The sequence below is a fragment of the Parasteatoda tepidariorum genome, chromosome 10 (assembly GCF_043381705.1).
Source record: "Parasteatoda tepidariorum isolate YZ-2023 chromosome 10, CAS_Ptep_4.0, whole genome shotgun sequence".
NCBI classification, from domain to species: domain Eukaryota; kingdom Metazoa; phylum Arthropoda; class Arachnida; order Araneae; family Theridiidae; genus Parasteatoda; species Parasteatoda tepidariorum.
Genome location: NC_092213.1, coordinates 77,449,639 through 77,471,662, shown reverse-complemented (window position 1 = coordinate 77,471,662; position 22,024 = coordinate 77,449,639). Strand labels below are relative to the sequence as shown.

Sequence of the window (22,024 nt, the reverse complement as noted above, 5' to 3'; positions counted from 1 at the left end):
ATCAACATAAACTGAAATGTATTATTGTTCTCTTCCCACCATTCCCTACGTAGCAGAGAGGTGGGGACACTTAGTATTCACTAGAAAGAATTTTTAAAAAAATGCGAGTTATGAATATCTTATTAAATTTCATAAAGACTATACCTTGTAGGCAGAAACTGGATGCATATTTGAAATCAGCGATATGAAAATGTCAAAGATCCGATCAAAAATCTCAAGTAACAGAAAATTTTTTGTTCCCTAATGTGTCATCAAACAAATGTAAATTTACAGATAAAAAAATACATGAAATTTGTAAGTTCATGGGTACCAACAGATTTTTTTAACAGATATTACTACCAAATATTCATTACTTTAATTACATACCTACATACTCATTACGCAATGGAAAAAATTTCACATAAAATTTTTTTTTTTAATTCTTCGGAGAAATATTTTTACTTGTGCATATAAAAATGTTTTTTTTTTTGTACAGCCAAAAATTATTTTCACGCATCAATAACAAAAATTTACATTTAAAAATTAAATTTAAGCTAATAAACCAACAATTTTTAGCAAAATTTGTACATTGTTGCAAAAATTTTAATATATGAAAGACAAAAACTTTTTTTCAATTATCAAAAAGCATTAATTACATAATAAATTAAATTTTAGAATTCAAATAATTTTTCTGTTTATAAATTGCAGTTGAATTTTATCTGATACATAATCATTATTAATGGTTGTATGATTAAAATAATTATTAATATTCTTTATTATTATTATTTATTGTTATTAATAATTATTAATTAGTAATAAATTATTGATTATTCTTCAGTGTTGTGTAAGTGCAATATCCTCTTGGCTCCTTACATAATCATATGTAAGGAGCCAATGCGAGCTCATATGCAAGGTGAATGCGTATGATGGACAATTCATGAATTCTCTTTAGTTTTTTGCGACAAGGAGTCAATTTGAATGAGAATCAATATTAAAATGTGTGTCAAATTTTCAGAAAAAATCCATAAAAATATCTATAATTTCTAATTTTAAATACATTAAAACTATTTTTTAGTCCAAAATAGCTGAGTCTGGAGTATAAAAATGTTTAAAAAGAATGGATAGTCTGGGAATAATCTCTTTACAACGAGTGATCATTAAAACCTGGCTCCTTATTAACGTATAGATGACAAAGTTTCTGAAAATGCCCATATATTTTTAAAAATAAGAACAGATTTCTTTTTGTTGAAAATAAACTTATTAACACCAAGTCTACAGCATGTATTGTGTTATATGAAAATGGTTGCTATGTAAATTGCTTATGGTTTTTTTCCCAAAAAAAGATCAATTTGAAATTGGTTCCATATTAAAAAAAATGTACTTAAAATCATTTGAAATTACCATATATGGCAACGTTACTTTTAAAAAGTAACGAGTAAAAGTACAAGTATTGTTTAAAAAAGTAACGAGTAAAAAGTAAAAAGTTCTTATTTTAAAAAGTAACGAGTAAAAAGTACAAGTAAAAGTACAAGTACTAAACAAAAAAAGTAACGATTTAAAAGTACATTTCTAGGAAATCGAAAATTCAAAGTAACCTAAAATTTTATTGAATAATATTCTTATGTTCTTTAATGTTTTTGCAAAATTGTTGTTATTTATTTAATTATTTTTAATTTTGAAAGTTATGGACATTAATTTATTTTTAAATTCGGAAGAATATTATAATATAATTTTATAATATAATCGTATAATATAATTTTAAAATCAAATATAATTTTAATATCAAACTTTTTATGGATTTGCACGAAAAAGAAATTTTATCTATTGATTTTAATTTTTAGTTTATTATTTTTATTTATTTAAATTACCATTGATTTAAAATTGTTTTACTCTTTAGAAACGCGTTTTAAAAACACAAACATAAACAAAGCAAACACGGGGTTTCAGATAGCTTTGTGATCTTTGAGCTAGTAAAAAATAATTGAATGTGCAGTATAAGTTGAAACAGAAGGTATTTAAACACGAAGTTAGCTGTGAATGCATATATATTGCACATTAATTTTATAAATTAAAAAAACATAAGCATTTTTTTTAAATTTAATTTTTTGTTTTTTTAGAAAGCTTACCGAGTTTTAGAAAAAAGTAACGATTTCATTCGATATTTCCGTTACAAATACTTGTACTTTTTCCCTAAAAAAGTAACGAAAGTACAAGTAAAAGTACTAAATTTAAAAAGTAACGAAGTACAAGTAAAAGTACGTACTTTTTGCTTGTACCGGCGGTACAAGTAACGAAAGTAAAAGTACTGCCATATATGGAAATTACACATATATGTTTGGAAATATAAATAAAAATCTTTTAAAATGAAATTCTTCAGTCCAAAAGTGGTAAATTCTGCATAATAGTACATGAATAGTGCTAAATGAAGAAAGACAATTTACGATTTTCTGTAATTTTTTATAACAAGAAATCAATTTGACACTGATTTTATATTAGAGACGTATAAAATTTTCTCTCTTAACAACCATATTATGTTCCATTATTAAATTCCCTAAAACTTGTGTTCTTTTTTGATGAACTTATGATTTGTGCGGCCATTACAAAACTTCAGAGAGCACAAAGGAAAAAAATTGTTGCATAAATGTGGATAACAATAAGGCTTACCGTCGAACCAAGGAAAGAGGTAAACAATGAAAAGTTATTTTTTATACATTCGTTCATTTTATCATATTTCATCGAGTTGATTTGTAGTTATATTCACAGAATTTATAAATTCTCTCATTTATAATAGAAGTTCAAGTTTATAATAAATTCTTTACAGTTGATAATAGTTTGATCAATCAACCCACCGAGAATAATGGTTTAAAAAATTCCAATCAATATCAGTTGATTAGCTTATTGAATTTCTTTTTATTAATTAATCTTAATCCCGATAATATTTTAACATAAATTCACGAGAAGAAAAAATGGCTCTATAAAGGGTTAAAGCGTAAATTCGCACATTTAAAAAATAACGATCTGATATTCACGAAATTTTATTTCAGAAATAAGAATTCTAAAAATATAATATTATTTTGGGATTTACATGAAACTAAATATGTACGATAACTTATGAGATCTCCTATACTAAGTAAAATTTATTTTTAAATTGATTGACTAAAATTTATTTTTAAATTGATAAACTTGTAAGATTCAATAATGTGTCCCTCACACAGTTTAGAACCGACTTGTGTCAAAGTTATGCTAAAAATCTTATACTATTATCCATTTTTCATACATAAAAAATATGAAAAACTTTTCATGAGGTTAGTACTGTTTCAAAGATATAGCGTGATCGATGCGGCCCTGAATACGGGTTGAATGCTTCAATTAGTAAACATATGCGTGATTAAGTTACGTTGCTGTTTATTCGAACTTAACTATTTGTTTGAACTTCTAACCATCCCACTAAAGGGTTCCAGTATTATGAAGATCTATCAATAGTGCAATTATCGATTTCACGCGAATGTCATCTTGTACGATATTGTTTCGAAGTTTGCTAAAAAATAACAAAACGCGATGTCGGTCAGTGATAGTTGTGCTTAAAGGGTCATAATTTATTCTTTTAAAATTCAAATCGATGCAAATATAGTCAAATTATACTAATCGTAATAAACTAAAATAAATATATGATCTACGTTTAATTTTATTTTATTGTTAAACCAATAAACGCATTAATTTAAAAAAAAATGGTTGAGAGATATTCCCTCAAAAGGTCATTGCAAAAGGAATGTGTTTTTCGTTTTTTATTTTAGGTAGACAAAAATAAAATTATTTTTTTAGCCTATCTGAAAAATGCTGTATGGATACTTTAATTTAATTTCGTTATTTTCGTCTTTTTAGTTTTGTGTCTGCTAGTTAGTTAAGTCGGTTTGAAATTACATTTTTTTTATAAATTTTTCTTGTATCTTACGTTGATCTTGGGGTTTATTTGACATAACAAATAAAAAATAAATACTGAAAAATGCTCAAAAAACTCTTTAAAAGAATTAAATAGAGCTGCAAGTATTACTGATATTATCCATTAAACATTTGAAAACAAAAACTGGATCACGTGCAGTTTAATTCAGAACAATGATTAATGGAAAATCAATGTGAAAAATTTATTTTTCAAACGTCTCTTCGTGACAAACTAAAAAAGAAATTTTCTTGATCGGAAGCTGAAATTGCTTTTTAAACCTTTGACGTAGATGGATTGCCAGTACCCTTTTATATATTTTTTTTTGATGCTCTAATTACAAACAAAAATATATTTTGGTATTTTTTAATTCCAAAAAAACAGTCTAATAATTACTAAAAAATCTGTTAGATTGTCGGATAATTATATTTGTACTAAAATATAAAATCCAAATAAAGTAGTTTGAAAACTCTCTTTTTCTGAAATTTTGAATAGGAATGAAAATTTTTTTTCATTCCTATTCAAAAATGTATCAATAATTGATTTTGTAAATTAAAGAAACTTCAATGATGAATAACAGTTCCTGGTCCTGGTTGAGGGATGGAAAATATACAAAAAGTGAGAGTTATTCATTGATTTTCTATAATTTTAATCTAAGTTGAAAAATATTGGCCAATTGATGAGTTTTCAATATGTTTAATATGCATTTCAAGTGATTTGTCCGTTGAAGAAAAAGACAATTCCTTATGTCAGACTAGTAGTATACATAGTTTGAAACTCCAGCTTTGCTTTGAATTTCAGGCATTCCTATTCCTGTGAAGCCATATTACAGAAAAAAAATCAAAAGCTGCTAGAACAAGTTCGAGGAAACAAAATATTTTTAAAAATTATAAATGATCAAAAATATTTGTAAAATATCCGTCTTAAAACTGATCAACTCAATCTTTAAAATGGACATGAAATTAAAATTTAGAAAATACACGATAACTTTGGAGAAAAATTATCGCCACATTTTGTGCTAAATTGTTTCCTTGAATTATGTTTGCCGCAGTAAAAGGACGCCTTTAAAACAATTTGCTGAAGAAAAATTCAATAAAACAGTAAAACGGGGAAAATTAAGAGGTTAATAAAGTTGAAAAATTTTATTTCGAGTAAAAAGTCGTCCTTGGGGAAGCATGGATCGCTGCTCTTGAATATTTGATGAAAAACAATAATGTTAAAAAGGGGTGAATCTCTATTGGTTGCATAGTGATGCATACTTCTCCTAATATCGCATTAAATTATTCGCTTTTTTTCATTGCACTGATATGAGTGACACGAAGAACAAAATATCTTACGACAAGCGGCATAATGAACTTTTAATGCTAATCTTTTTGTTTATTGTTAGTCAGTGTAGAGTTTTTAATGTCATAGAGACACTTTTCTTGTTTGTCATTAACAAACATTCAGATAGTAGTGACAGTTAAAAAGGAAGTGATTGCCTATTTTTTTTAAAAAAAAGAAAAAGATCTTTAATTTTATGTGGGTTATTCCAAAATCATCTAATATAATAATAATAATAACAACATCAACAATAATAATAGTATAATTTATTATTACTTCTTGTTTGCCCTTGAATGAAATTATGTCAATTTTAATTTGTATAAATCTTTTTTTATTGTTATTATTATTTCCATGTTTTTATAGTTGTGATTTTATTCAACAAATTATTATGCTTAATGGCCTTATAATAAATATTAAGGATAATAGCTGTAGAAATAACTCAAATGTATAGTACGGATTAAAATAAATTCATTAAAACGGAATTATTATTCGCTTAGAGCTTAATAGAGTAGTCAATTCCTAGTACTAAAGTAATCAGGAATTCAATTGTTTAATTCAATTGTCTAAATTCAATTGTTTTTGCTTATTTATAATAACGACTTCTGATTGATGGAGTGGATTGACTTGAGAAGATTGGTTGGCTGAACCATTCTGTAAAACAAATCTTCCGTCATTGACCCTTGATTCTTTTGTACAAAAGAATTAAAAATTTGTTACATCATATGAATGAAAAAATAGAGAGCTTGTACATAATATTGTATTATTTATTGTCTGATTGAGTTTTAGTTAAACATAGTCACGTCTTAAGATTGCAAACTATGATTTAAGCCGATTCAAGTGAAAAACCAATTGCAATATTTTTTTTTAGATATTAAAGTTTTTGCGTTCCCCTGACGTGAAAGTTTTTGAAATAAATAGATTTTAAAATGTGTGCGTAGATGTTTGCTTTTCAAATAGCGTTTAACTTGTAGTTCATCGTCGATATTACATTCTGATAACAGATAGAAAGCAATTTAAACCTTTCTGTTCTTGTTCGGAAGTAAATAAATAGGTAAAAAAACAATCCCCGCCCATTTTACTCTTACTTTGTGGTGAATAAAGCATAACTAAACTAAACTCAGTGGCGTGACAGCCCATAGAGGGCCAAAGCCTACTGTGCTCATTTCAGTTTTCTTGACCTTGGGCTCCGGGCTGCAAGAGCAGATGTTCCGATTGGGTGGTCAACCCAACGCGGAACCCCCAGTGTTTAGTTCCCAAGCATGCTTGGTACTCATTTTATTGACCCAATGAAGGGATGAAAGGCTGAGTCGACCTTGCCGCAGCCCGAGGATTGAACCAAGGACATGTGGCATAACAGCGCGAAGCGCTGAATAAAGCATAAGAATGTGTAAATCTTGACTTTCATACGCGTGGTTGTGAAAACTATGGGTTACGTTCACTTATAAGCATATTAAAAGATATACTCGTACAAATACTAATATTTGCAACAAAGTTTAATTTCAGTTTATTTTGTTTTATTTTAGTACCCCGTCCAGCCCGTTCGTACCCCGTTTAGTACTCACTTGCGTTCCATGTTGTCCGTTCTCGGAGGTCCAATCCAGACCACGGAAGGTGGCATCGTGCCAGATTTGACTTACCAACACTTCTAAAAATACTATGGGCATATCAGATAAGATCGAACGTCAGGAGTGCATTAGCGAAGCCGTCCGAGCCCTTAACCTCATGAAAGCCCACCAAAAGGATCAACAGTCGTATCATCACAATCCAATTGATCATCACCATACTGTTGTACGCTTTGTAGGGGATAAATCCCCTATACCAGCTTCAGTCCTTCTAGTGTACATGCGTCAGTTCTGGTGAAACACGCATGCGTCCCGTGAAAAAATATCAAACTTACGTAAGTGAAAATATGAGATTTTGAAAAAATCCGTAAGTTGAAAACGCTAATGTAAGGAAATTATCATTTCAACTACGACCACTAAATTAAAACAAACATTTACAATGGACGACGACTATTTCTTTTACACGTTGAATGCCATGGGGATCACCGGTGACCGGCACTGAGTTTGTTCGTAGCTCGACGGGGGTCTCCGGTGACCAGCGAAGCCAAGATTATTAAAAACACATAATTCGATTAAATTTTTATATTTTTTTAATATTATTATCGTTACTAAAATGGTTTGAGGAAATTAATGTAATATAGAACACAAAAAAATTGTTTTATTTATGTACACGGAGATGCCAACTTGCTCCGGACAGCGAATAAATATTTTCAAGTGGTAGTTTATTAATTGCGATTCTTGGTTTAATAAATTTAATTTAGTACATCCACCACTTTTCTAAAGAATATAATTCTTATATAATTCACCACTTTTATCAGATATGTCATGCAAGGCTCCTCCCACTTTTTCTCACAATTCTCACAGAAACAGATGGTAATCGACAAATTTTCTCTATCACCAATATACGAAGTATCCCGGTCAGTATTGAAAGGTTCCGAGGCGGGCAAAATCCAATCCAGTGTTACAACTGCCAAGAATTTGGACACAGTCAAAGATCATGTAATTCACCATCAAGATGTGTTAAGTGCGCCGCCAAACACCGATCATACGAGTGCCAAAAAGATGAAAATACACCACCTAAGTGCAGTAACTGCGGAGACTCTCATACAGCCAACTACACGGGGTGCAGAGCCCGTCCCCGCAGGAGGGGAACACGTGCCATACCACCAACAATAACAGGACTTGCTCAAAGGCTGGTTACAATAATTAAAGAATTGCAAGAACTTTTAAAAAATCAAGAAGTGCTTCAACTGCTTCAGAGGATTATGGGGGAAGCCACTCTTGCACAGTAACATCTTTTTTGACTTGATTTGAACTTCTATTTGAACTCTTATTATTATTCAGAACTCTAATTTTCCATACAGATTATTAAAATAAATACTGCATACTGCCCTTTCAAATTAAAGTTGATCATACTAGATGGCGCCACTAAGGCTTGACAAAATTTATGTAAAACCTTCACGCCTATGAATCACGACTTTTGTATATATATAATCATCATTTATTCATGCTCATATTCAATTTTCTGTACATATTTATGGCAATTAATGTAAATATCGCTGTTCAAGTTGTAATGTTTTCTAATCAAGGTCATATTTTCTGTACATTTTTTCATGGCAATTACTTTAAATATCTCTGTTCAAGTTTGTATTTTCTCTAATCATGGTAATATTATTGTAAAGCTACCACAACGACTGCTTATATTCAAAATGTTTTTAACTCATTTTTGTAGTTTCATGATGAATGGGATAGGGGCCGCTGCGCGGCCCAGGTGCCCAGCTGTTTTTAAATAAAGTAAAGTAAAGATATGTCATGCTAAACCTTTTAAAAAACTAACAAAATCTGTCTAATATTTGCAAATTTAGCTTGTCGTTATTTAACATTTAGCCAGACGGGCAAGCCATGTAAAATTAGCGTGGCATTCAACGTGTTAATGCTGTGGCATACGGTTCAAGATGCTTTGTTCTACATAAAACTGTAGTTTTTGCGAGCAGAAAAATTTGGCAGGCTATAGATTTTGATAAATTCACAGATAAGGAATGCAGGTTATTATTATTATTAATAGTAATAAATATTTAAAAAATATTATTAAACTTTTATTGATTATTTAATTTCATTTAACTAAATTGTATAGTTAAAATAAATATAATTTATAATTTTAAAATAAACTAAACTCAGAGGCGTGACAGCCTCGCCAAGGCCTACTGTGCCCATCTCAGTTTTCTTGACCTTTGGGCTCTGGGGTGCAGAACCAGATGTTAGGTGGTCAGCCGAAAGCGAAATCCCCAGTGTGCCAAGATAAATGTGTACCAAGCATGCTTGGTACTCATTTATCGACCCACTGAAGGGATGAAAATTAGTCAACCTTGCCCGACTCGAGGATCAAACCCAGGACCTGTGGCACGGGAGCGCGAAGCACTACCACTCAGTCACCGGGCGTCTAATTTTAAAATAACTAAAATATAATTAGTTTCTTATGAAACTAGTGCAATTAGATAACCATAATATTAATCAAAAACCAATAAAATTATTTTTTAGTGAGTGAATCAATTGTTGTAATATCACGTGATTCATTTCTAAATTTAATCAATATATTTCTTCAAATTTCGCATTTCATTTCCATGTTTTTAGTTCAAAGGCGGGCTTCAGCAGAAAACAACATTTAACAGCTAAAAACAGTGTGCTTGTAGCTTTATTAGCGCCAACATAACGTAAAGTTACGTTGCATCTAAAATTAAAGCGAGCATGCGCAGTTGCTTGAATCGTACGTACGGCAGCGTACGGAAGCTAACATAGAAGTGCAAAAGCTTCCTATTGATAAAATGATATATCTATACAAGTATTTGTTACCGGAATTACGTAACTGTTTATACGTATCACTTAATAAATAATGAGCCTTTTGCTTTCAACTGAACAGCGTCAAGTAAAGCACCATAAACTATGAAAAAATAAATAAATGGGATCTTAAATATCTTCTCTCCGTGACATATAGTCAATTTGGAATAAATAATGCATCTTTTGCCATACAAGCACGCTAAATATATAATAAAAATATGTGTAATAAATATCTTTAACTCAGTCAAAATGGCTTAAAGACAAATCTTAAAATCAATATGAGCCATTATTTTTCGATCAAAATTCATCTTAAAGTACTTTCTTGCGGATCAATTAATTAATCAATCAATCAATCCAAACACATTTTCATTTTCTCCTGTAATTCAGGTCTTTCAAAAGACTTTAATAAAATATGCATCGCTTCATTTACAGTTTTGGGAAGTTTCCTTTTCATCGTTTATCGATTCCTGTTGCTTACATAATCAATGTTACTATGGCTGTGAAGGAAAAACATTAAAAATTTCTTTTTGACTTGATAAATATTATTTTTCTCATTGGCATTAATGTTGCTTTTTTTTTTCTTCTTTACGTTCGTAAATAAAGGAGGTTTGAAAATATTAATACCTTATTAAATATCACGTAGCAACACTTTAGATAGTTTCAAACCTTAAACGTGTCTTTCTGTTGTCGTAACTTTATAAGCTAGTGACTTTTTTTGTTATTAACAACTGTTGCACTAAAGATGACAGTGCTATTTGTTGTGTGAATAGAAATGGGTTATGTGTGAATGCAATGAAAGTGTGCTAATTTTCAGTGTGTGAATGCTATGTAAGTGTGCTAATTTTCTATCTATAGACTGTTGCTGGAAAAGATGGCCCTCATGCAGAAGGGATAGCGTGCAAAAACAATATTCGGGTAAGTTTTCGACTTGTGCTTTTTAATTCTTCTTTTTTTAATCCATACGTGGTACATTTTGAAAAGTTGTACATGACATGTAAAATTAAATACTTTAAAATTATGCCAAAAATTGTATATCTTACAATTTAATAACTGAACTGTATTAAAATTATCGAATAGACAGGTTGTTTCTTTGACATGTGACTGCATTCGAAGAATTATCACATATTTAGCAGAAAAATTATTTAATTAATTTAATCGAATATGGTTTATATTTTAGTAGTTTGTGAAATAATATTAAATTTCAGCTGAGAGGCATAAATAAAATTCTGAAAGTTCATTCTATACATTTCTACCAAATTAAAACCCTTAAAAAATTTCAAATGCCATCAATGTTTGGAATTAAAAAGTTTGTAAATACATTAGTTTTACCTAAATTTTCAATTTTACCAGAAATAGTTAAAATTTTAAACACACCCTAGAAAAAAAAATGGTGTTTAAATTAAACATTTTAAAAAAATAATCTAATTTAGTAAATAAATACCCTAATAAATAATGTGTTAGTAACTAATCCACAGAAAGCTTATTCAGCTAAAAGTTAATGTTTTTTCACAGAAAGCTTAATCTGGGTTCCGTCTTAGAAAAATCTAATAGTAGTAACTAATGTTAAACAAACTTTCAATACAATTATTAACATGACTGTAAACTATATTGAAAAGAAAGTGTATCAACATGAGAACTGAGGGCTAATAAATCTTTGAACAATATAGTGGTTGCTTAAAAGGAAATTTCCGCTAGTATAAAATTAAATTTACTATCACCAAATGACTTTACTAATCTTACACACTTTGTTCAAAACTCATTATGCGTTCGTTTAAAAAAGACATACATACCTATAAGGGAAGACAAAGAAAATAATTATTAAAATATGTTATAAGCATATTCATTTATAACATAATATCTCCTAATTGTTATAAAGTAGGAAATAAAGTTTCAATTGGGTAATTGTACTTTAAGAAGAAAAAGATCACAGATACCCACATATATGACCTATGACGTTAACTCCAGCCAATTGTTTGCAAGCTAAATGACTTGTTAAATTTGAGCTAAGTTTCTCCACATAGGTGAGAATGTTAATTAATGTAAGTTAATTTAATATAGCCACGTACCACACATCGAATTTGTTGAAGTATTAATTTTTTTTCGTCTACGTCTCTTACTTAACTTAGATTTGAGAGCCACCACCAAATATCGAAACCAAATATCGTGTTCACTATATTATATCTCTCAGGCTCAGGGGATAGAGTGCTCGCCTCCCAATGATCTGAACCGGGTTCGAATCTCAGCGGTGACTGTTCGATACGAAATCCACATCCAGTTTGCACCAATCACTGTGCTGACGTGAAATATCCTCAGTGGTAGACGGATCATGAGTTAGAATCCCCTTGCCGTTAGGCTAACCATGTCAGGTTTGCGTGGTCTTCCTCACCATGTGACGCAAATGCGGGTTAGTTCCATCATCATTTCTAACAATACTCTAACCAGGAGCTCCCTTGTCTTCTGGATTGGGTTAAAAATTACAAGGCTGCTCCGTTGAACATTAGTTGTCGTAAACCTAAAAATTGAGTCGGTTATTCAATGCTAGTTATAAAATAAAATATTTCTCTCGACATGTCTACATTATAAAATCATAGAGGCCGCCGCCATCGCTGTTTTGAGTGTTCAACTTTACATTACATATTGTTTTGCTTCGTAAAAATTACAAGATTTTGAAACTCAAATTACAAATGTGTGTAGAAAAATGAACAGGATGTCCGATGTTTTAACTAAATTGAGCCTTCGTTAATTAGTTCGTGAATTATTAATAATTAAACTTGACATAAAAAATACCATACGGGCTGATCTACAGGTCACAGGAATCCAAACTACGGAGTTAAAATTTGGTACGCTGAAAGTGCAATATTTGTTTGTTCATAAAGTTTTTTTTCTCGAATTTCTTCTCCCTTTTTCTTCTTTGCATTATATTTTGCTTTGCTGTACAAAATCTTGTCATAAGTATTAGAAAAAAATGCTGAGATTAAATGTTATTAGATGAAATTAGAAAAATAGAAAAAAAGTGCAAAAGATTAGATGTTGCCAAATCAATCTTATCATTTATACCAACATTTTTTTAAAAAAATAAAAGACTAGAGAAGATGAAAATCGTTTCCAATTTGAACTGTTACATGATATACATAAGGTTACGTTAGATATTTTTAATAAGTAAAAGTGCCTCTTATAGTGCAACACATTCTATTTCTAAGTTAACTATATTTACAAGTATAGTTGATTGTTTTTTTTTTTTTCAATCCACTTAATCTTTCATTTCGTTCCGATGAACATATTGACAAAAAATTGCACAAAGTTATGATAAATATATATTTTAAAAACAATATGACATATTTTCTTAAGAAAATATCGCCTTTTAAGGGGGATGCGAAGCAATAACGGGATATGGCTGCAGAAACTCTTAATTTTAGAAATTAATTTTGCTGAAACAAGATAACCTTGTTTACTACAGGTGACAAAAAATATAAAAAGTGGTAAAAATTCAATTCCTTTTTATTAATATAATTATTCAATCGTAATTGTCACCATAATTACATTGCAAATTATTCATATTTAAAATCAAAACATTCTATCAAGTTATTTTACAGATTAAATTGAAAAAAAAAATGTGCTCGACAAAGTTTCGAATTTTAATCTCTCGTAGTAGATATTAAATATGACTAGTTCATTAGTCATCATTTTTTACAATTTTAGTCTCCTATGACATTCCTGGTATAGGTAGTCATTGTTAGGTTAGGAATCAATGTCAGAAAACTCAGACAGCACAAACTTTGAAAAATAAATAAACAAACAAAATATTTCTGAAAGTTTTCATTGCAAGATATAAAATTAAACTAATTTTGAAAAACAAAAATTTCACTGAAAAATTTTAGGAAGTTAATACCTTATTCTCTCTAAGAATACAATGAATGTGTATACTAACTTTTGTAATTTTCTTTTAGCAGTTTTCAATGACGGAATCTAAAATATGAAAAACATACCCTCCAACTGCTACGGAATTTCCGTAGTTTCAGAAATCTTCTTTTCAGACGGTAGCAAAATTAATGTCTTAATATTTTAAAAAATTTAATTTTAGCGTAACTTGTCCACTATTACTTATAAAAGTGCAGGCCATATGGCTAGATTCTTAAGTTCTGATAAAAGTTTTATGAGAGATCCATTTGCTTTAAAAATTTCTACTTTGGTTCGCTACCACTAGAAAGAATTATTTTCAAAATCTTCATAAGTTGGAGGGTATGGAAAAATATCGGACTAACACCTGTGAAAAATTAATGATATTTTTGAAACACTTATTGTTATTTTTAAATAAAAAGTCGTTTTGTTATGAATCCTGATTCCTCTGTTTTTCTTTTTAGATGACTCCTGATTGGCTAGGATATTACACACTAAAAGCTGAAGGGCCCTGGCTTACGTTTTCACTGCTTGGTGGTTCTGGTATGTTTTGATTCTACGCAATACTATATAATTTAAATCTATTTTTTGAATACAAAGTGATTCCTAAATCTATATTTAGTTTCTTACCATCGCTTACAAACACATGGAAATCATATTTATGCATACTGTATCATCATAAGATGAAAAAAATAGTATTAGATTTTGAACTATTTTATTTTATTTTATAACCGTTGTTGAACAGCCGACTCAATTCTTTGGTTTTACGACTGCTAATGCTTAACTCCGTAGCCATGTAATTTTGAATTCAATCCAGAAGACAAGGGAACTCTTGGATCAAGTATCGGGAGAAATTTACCTTCGTGGAGGTTTTTGATGCAACCAACCCGCATTTGCATTACATGATGAGGAAACCCACGAAAACCTCCCACGGTTAGATCGACGGCAAGGGGACTCTAACCCATGATCCATCTACCACTGTGGATATTTTAAGTCAGCATTGTGGTCGGTGCAAGAATCGAACCTGGGTCACCACGTTGGAAAGTGAGCGCTCTATACCGTGAGCCACCACTGCTCATTTTTTTGAACTATTGATAGGATATTCATTCTGTACAGTGTGCAAAAAGAAAAAAAAGGGCTACCCTAAATAACTGTTGATCTAATAATCCGATCTTCACGTTCTAGGACTTAAACGTTTGAGAGGGTGACCTCAACTAATTAGCATATTTAAGGTCACCTTCTCGAACCATTAAGATTCAGTCATAGACCGCGAAATTCCGATCTTTAGATCAAAAATTATTTGGTGTAATCAGTTATTTTTAGCGCACTTTATGTATCTGAATCAACTATGGTGAAATAATTTCCATTTTACTTAAAAACGTATTTTTTATTGAGACACATACCTTTATTTGTCATAAAAGGAGGAAGTTTTCATCCCTATTACACGAACAAGATAGGTGAAATTTTCGAAGCATATGGTGATTAAGCAGAACACACGAATCAGAAGATGTGAAGTTATTCCTTCAGTAAGATTCATAAACAGAATCATCAATGTTTTATAGACAACGTTAGTGACATTTTACTTTTACAAACAAAATTGATATTAAATGAGATTCTTTGTAATAAAGAAATGATACTCCAGTTCGTTATTGTATCTTATTTACTATCAGTTTTTCGTAGTCCACGGCACTTTACATAGTTTAAACCTTATAACGACTCAGATTTTCGCACATCTTATGTTATTTTTAGAGTGTTATACTTTTCGCCAAACTTCCTTAGAACATATATTTAAAAGGGTTACAACAAGCACCGTTAAGATAGATTTGTAAATTCGTGTAGTAAGTAGTAAGTATGGATCAGAAGGTGAATTAACTTATCAATAAACACGAATTCACATAACAAACAAACTTAACAAGTTTTATTATTAAATATAACAGATCTGTAAAAAATGGCAAGAAAAAGAACGATAATTGTTTTTCTTTATAAAAAGCAAGCGCGTGGCTAGATAATGATTGCACGCGACAACTGGTAAACGGTTTCAGCGCAGTGTAAGTATTTAACGATAGGTGGCGGTCGCCACACCATCTCCCCTTCTGGAAAAAAATAATTAAAGTTCAAATTCCTCAGTTAGCCTTTTTGGGAAGTGTACTNTGTTGTCGATGTGTAGAGTGCAAAAAACAGTCGATTTGCTTAGAAGGGTAGTTGTTGCGTGGCGTTAAAGTGAGGAGTTTCGTTTCCATCGCTCTAAAGCATGTTGTGAAAAGGCTTAATGACGAAAAAAGACGAGATGCTTGAATCCATCGTGCTACTGTCCTATATGGTAAAGCATTTGCTCCAAAGGCTTCCACTAATCCTCGATAGCATTCTGTTGCATTTTTGCCACGGGCAACCTCGATTTTAAGCCACGACCACTGATCGCCTTTTGAAAACATGCTTTAGAGGGATGGAAACGAAACTCCTTACTTTAACGCCACACATCAACTATCCTTCTAAGCAGATCGACTGTTTTTTGCACTCTACACATCGACAACAGCGCCACCTCATCACTCCCATATCCTATTTGCGCATGCCCGACATTCTTCTGTGAGTTTCAAGGTTAAGTTGCCACCATTTAATTTACAACAATCGTAGAACTTAAAATTCCGATCTTCAGATCAAAATTTATTTACATATATGGTGATTATTGCATATATGGACATTATTTACATATATGGACAAATTACATATATGGTGATTAAGCAGATCACACGAATCAGAAGATGAGAAGTTATTCCTTAAGCAAGAATCATAAACAGAATCATCAATGTTTTACAGACAACATTAGTGGCATTTTACTTTTACAAACAAAATTGATATTAAATGAGATTCTTTGCAATAAAGAACTGATACTCCAGTTCATAATTGTATTTTATTTAGTATCAGTTTTTTGTAGTCCACGGCACTTTACATAGTTTAAGCCTTGCAACGGCTCAGATTTTCGCACTTTTAATGTTATTTTTAGAGTGTTATACTTTTCGCCAAACTTCCTTAGAACATATATTTAAAAGGGTTACAACAAGCACCGTTAAGATAGATTTATTACAATTAAAGTGGTAAAATTACAAGCGATTTAGGCATCCATCTCTAAATTTTCTACCACATTTTTTTTAAATTTTTGGTACTTTTTTGTAGCTTATTCGCAACTTTGTTTTTAAATAGTAAAGATTGGCCGGAAAATAACTTCAATAAAAATTGTATTTAAGAAGATTAAAATATTTAAGACTATAAGTTTTTAAAAAAAGAAAACAGATGTAACATGTACATATGATATTTTGCTTTTACCCACAAAAAAAAATATAGTGATGAATAACTTATAATTAAAAATAATGAGAACTTATTTTACTCCTCCCAAAAGCTAGCTAAATATGAAATGATTTTACAACCAGTTTTTCAACTTAAAAACTTGATTGCTGATCGTTAAAATCTGATTACTAGACCAAAGTTACAACGGTGTAACGTTTTTAATTTGGCGTACTGTACAAAAGAAGAGTGCATGTACGAAGCAGAAAAGTAAATAACAATTACAACTCCCTAAAAAATTTTGAAAAAAAAATGCAAAAGTAATGTATTTATATTTTATTAAAATAAATTTGCTTACCATTATTTATAAATAATTTAAATTTATTAAAAAGGTTAAAAATACAAATGAGCAGGTTCTTTAGTCAAGGATAACGCTTTATAGAAAATCTGTCCGGTTTATTTCACAATTATTAGAGGTGCGCACAAGTGTCAATTATTAGAGGGTGCTACTAATGTAATAAAACCTTTGCATTGAGAAGATGTCAAACTAAAGACTATAGAGGCATTTTTACAGGATAAGCTGAATTACTTTTATTGGTATAACTATAATCAAGTTTTTAACTTTCAAGAGACTCTCTCAGCCAAAAATTAATTCCGGATTAAAAATTTGAATACAATCGGTTTAATGAAGTAATTTAATGTTTATAGTTATTAATTAATTTGTTATTAATAATTTATTATTAATAATATTTATAATTATAATCATTAATTTAATATTAACTGCAGAATCTTAGATAAAATATCACTTTAATAACAATCTATGGCCTTCATTTCAGACGTTCTCTTTGTCATTCTCTTTATAGTTTTCTTTATCGTTCTCCTTATTATTTTTTTCATCATTCTCTTCATCATTTTTTTATCGTTCTGTTAATCATTCTTTTTATCATTCTCTTTATCGTTCTCTTTATCATTCTTTTTATCGTTTTATTTTTCATTATCTTTATCATTCAACTTATCATTCATTTTATCGTTCGCCTTATCATTTTCTTTGTCGTTTTCTTTATAATTTTTTTTTTATCGTTCTCTTAATCATTCTCTTTATCACCATTTATGATTCTCTTATGGGTCACAGTTGAAATGTTCTTTGGTTACTGAATTTGTGTTGAAATTGTATTGTTTCTTTCTGTTACATGATTAGGTTCGTCCTTTTGCTTATGTGTGTTGCTTTTGTACCCCTCCTGACTCTCTGCCTTATTCGATGCGTCAAAAACAGGAAGAGTGATTCAGGAAAGACTCTGGGAAGAATCTGGCTCACACTTTCACCCGCCATACTCACTAGTAAGTCTGGTTTTGAATGCTTTTTTGAAAGCTCTCTTCTCACATGAAATAAAGCTAAATATGCTAATTTTTCCGAAGTAACTATTATAAGTATATAACATTTATTCAATACTGTTAAGTTTCATCTATGTTTAGTGAGATGACGAGCACTTTACTTTAGAACAGTTTAACGAGGACCAATACCGCACACCCTAGGTCCCTACACAGACTGATCCGAGTGGTCACCCACCCGCACACTGGCAGCAGCCAGTGTTGCTTGACTTCGATATTCTATTGGGAACCGTGTCTTAATGATCAGTCCATAGCGGGACATGTTTATTAAGTCATCTCCAATGATCCGGTGAGTTATAATAGGAAATTATGTATTACTTATTTTTCATTTCACATTCAAGTCGGTACTCGACAAAATAAGTGATTATGATCAAGTTTTGCTTGCACTCATTGCATGCGATTGGCATATGTGATTGTACGCAATCGCGATTTGAGGATGCGCGAGCAATTTTGTTTTACATGAAGTTTCTAAACATTCGCGCACATGTCTTAGGCAATCCCATGCTATATGAATTATTCCTGAAAAATTCGCCAACTGCACAGTGGAAATTTTTCTTTCATAAAGACGAGCTCTAGGTTTATCAAAATCAAGTCTTTCGGCGGTATAAGGCATATTTTGAAGTCAGTGAAAAAGCCAATGATGAAGCTCACTCTAAAAAGCCATCAAAGAACACCACCAACGAAAATGTGAAGCGTGTGACTTAATTGTTGAATTTAGACAGTAGTTTGAATACTTAGTTATAATGTTTAGTTTATAGTAGTAGTTTTATTGAAAGAACTAGTTGCAAAGTTTCTACAAGCAATAAGAAAATGAGAAAAATATGTTCAAAGCTAGTGTCTAAAGTATTTCTGGACGTCAAAACTCGCACCTAGTAGGAATGTGCCAGGAACTTGTGTCAAAATTTCCCTCATTTTTCTAAACAATGTTTCTACAGATTTGGATATTTCATTACGATCTTGAAGCAAAGAAGCTAAGTCCCGAGTAGCACACCACGACGCCTCCTCACTCCACGTGAGCTAGAATGAATAAATCAAATATCAAGGTTATGCTCATGGGCGTTGTTTTTACATCACTACGAGATTGCACAGCAGAAACTACATGGAAGTGTTCACTAAACTCAGAGAATGATTCCCAACTCAGAGAAATCCCAACCCTTTTTGAGTTCTAACAAGGACGCACAGATATTATGCTTCCACGCTTGACAATTTCTGTGAAGAAACATCAAAACTGATAATGTTCAAAAATGGCTTGAACCAAACATATAAAGGATATTCCAGAAAATGCCAATTAAAAATTCTTCGATGCCTGAAATCCAAGAATCCTCCGATGCCTGAAAACTAGCTGAAAACAATGTATCGACACGGGAGATAGCCAACGTCTCCTATAACTCAAAGCCTCCTCACGGTTTTTTAAAGGTAGTCCGATCAGACCACTATGAAGGTAAACCAGTTCACGAAAGAGCCATTTAATAGAAAACCTAAAAGAAAGAAGGAAGTGGTGGAAAATATAAAAGTCTAAAAATTTGTTTGATTTCTGCATATGATTGGTNATATATATATATAATAAATTTCTCTCAATTACTTTTAAAGTAGAATTTGGGTTCATGCGCACAACTGGTTCATTTTTTAAATTGTCTGCGCTGACTATTTATAAGAAACCGTGTGGAGGCTTTCTGATGTAGGAGGTGATGGGATTGCCCATTTAGAAATTTTTTGAAACGTTGTACTTTTGAAATTAATAAATACTATTTTCAATCGGGACCGTGGCATTTCATTTTGAATTAGACCCGGTAACGTTTTGTTTATGGTTTTTCTAATGCACTTATGACGTAATCTAACGTTTCCTTCTTGTATTTCAGCCCGTGATACAGCAGGAATCATTCAACCAAACGTGAACGTTATGTTCTACAGTCGTCCCCCCACACGTCAGGATCCCCCTTCTGCCATCCTAGCTCGAGCTTTGTCACCAATGATCCTGAAAGACCGTTTGACCACACCAATCATGCCTCTGAATCCCGCCTACAAGCCTTCTCAGCAGGTCAAAGTCACCACAAGTCCTGCCACAACATCGACGGGGGCACTCAATAGTGAAAATGAGCTCACCTTACCTCCTGGTTATATTGTAAACAGAGAGACTAAATACATGTGAATTATAAAATTTCGGACTAAATAAAAAAAAAGCATCTATCATACCTGTTAACCTTTCCAGATTTTCTGGACAACTTTATTTTTATATTTAATGTGGATGTAAAATGTAGATATCGACTCTTTATTTGTGTTTAAATGTATGAGATTTAAAATTATTATGATTATCATAACGTTAAAATAATTTAAACATACGTATGGTGGGCTCGCTAGCTCTATGAAAGTGTTTTTAAGTGTTAGCTAAATTTTAATGAAACATCAGTTTTAAATTAGCAGTTCTTTACCCCGTAGAACAAACATTTTTCTTTTCTTCAAAGTTTGCATGCATGATATATGCAGTTGACATAGACATGATAGACGTTTCCTATCCTTTTTGAAGTTAGAAAGTTTGTGTCGAAAAAATTGGAGAAGTTTCAGAAGATTGCAAATTTGTGCTAAATAGTACCGATTACTCGGTCTTGTCATACATGTGGTTTAAATTATTTATGCGTCGAAGTATTCGAAATTCTTTAAAATAAAATTTATAAAACCAGAAATCACAACTTTTTCTATACCTGTCATACTAACTACGAAAACTTCGTAGCGGTTGTAGGGTATGGAATTATGACTTACATGAGCTAAGTTACACGGTAAATATTATCTCATTCAAAGAGAATTTTTAGTATTGTAATCAATTGAGTTAAAAAAAACACTTTAATTCTCGTTTTTACTGCTAATTTTGCGTTTGTTATTTCTTTTCATATAGATATGGATACCCATAAAATGAAAACCAATGTTTCAATATGTAAAAATGAACTGGTTCAAATAAACTAATTTCATAAACGTGTAGTCTTTAAATTATTAATGTAGAGAAACAATTATGAATGCAAAATATAATTAAAAGCATTACATTATCTAGTAAATGCTAACTCATAAAATGTTTTTTAACTTTAAAGAATTTATTAATATTAGATTTTTCTTCCTTTCCGTAGTCTTGGGGGTAAAATCTAATTGAAATAATCGAATTGGAGTAATGTTTGGCGCCATATTTGGAGTAAGATCTTTATAATGGAGAGAAGGGTACTTATTGAAAAAAAGCCAGCTCTTCAGAAACTGCCGACCTTATTCGATCGGCACATGCAGTGAGCTTAATAATTGCATTGCAAAAGGACGTAGGCAGTTTGCAAAGAGCTGGATTTTCTAATTAGCCTACAACCTATATAATTTAGAAAAATACAACTTCGTTTCAGATCATTATTGCGCTGATGCGATCTAATCGCATTGCAAAGGGAGGAAGGCACTTTGCAAAAGAACTGAATTTTCTAATTAGCCTCAAAAATATATAATTTAGAAAAATACAACTTTGTTTTAAATCATTATTAGGCTGATGTGTCATAAACTACTAATTCAGCATCTCCAACGCTTATTCTCACTTGTTACATCTTAGCCTTCTCGTTTACAACTATCCTGAGCCGGCGTAAGAGTTTTTAACACCTGCAGCACCCTTTTACAGCCTTTTCCTTTTAAGATAATTTTTTTTCTCGTTCCTTATATGTTTCGCTTCATTATATGTTTGTTCTTAACAAGCTTATAATGACGGAGAGATAAATTTTTGATAATTCAAGTACTCAATACTTTAAAAACTTTATTAGAATAAGAAAAACTGCATTCATAGCTTTTAAAATTTATTAAGTTTTTA

The 22,024-nt window shown here is 30.9% G+C and overlaps 1 protein-coding gene across 1 annotated transcript; it reads left to right on the top strand.

Annotated features, from left to right (window-relative positions):
- The first annotated feature begins 10,192 nt into the window (after positions 1–10,192).
- Positions 10,193–21,168, top strand: LOC107441784 (uncharacterized). The gene is made up of 4 exons (XM_043054354.2): positions 10,193–10,551; positions 13,998–14,076; positions 18,011–18,150; positions 20,061–21,168. Exons 3-4 carry the CDS (start codon positions 18,027–18,029, stop codon positions 20,348–20,350), a joined length of 414 nt encoding a protein of 137 aa, XP_042910288.1. The 5' UTR covers positions 10,193–10,551; positions 13,998–14,076; positions 18,011–18,026; the 3' UTR covers positions 20,351–21,168.
- Positions 21,169–22,024: the final 856 nt, after the last annotated feature.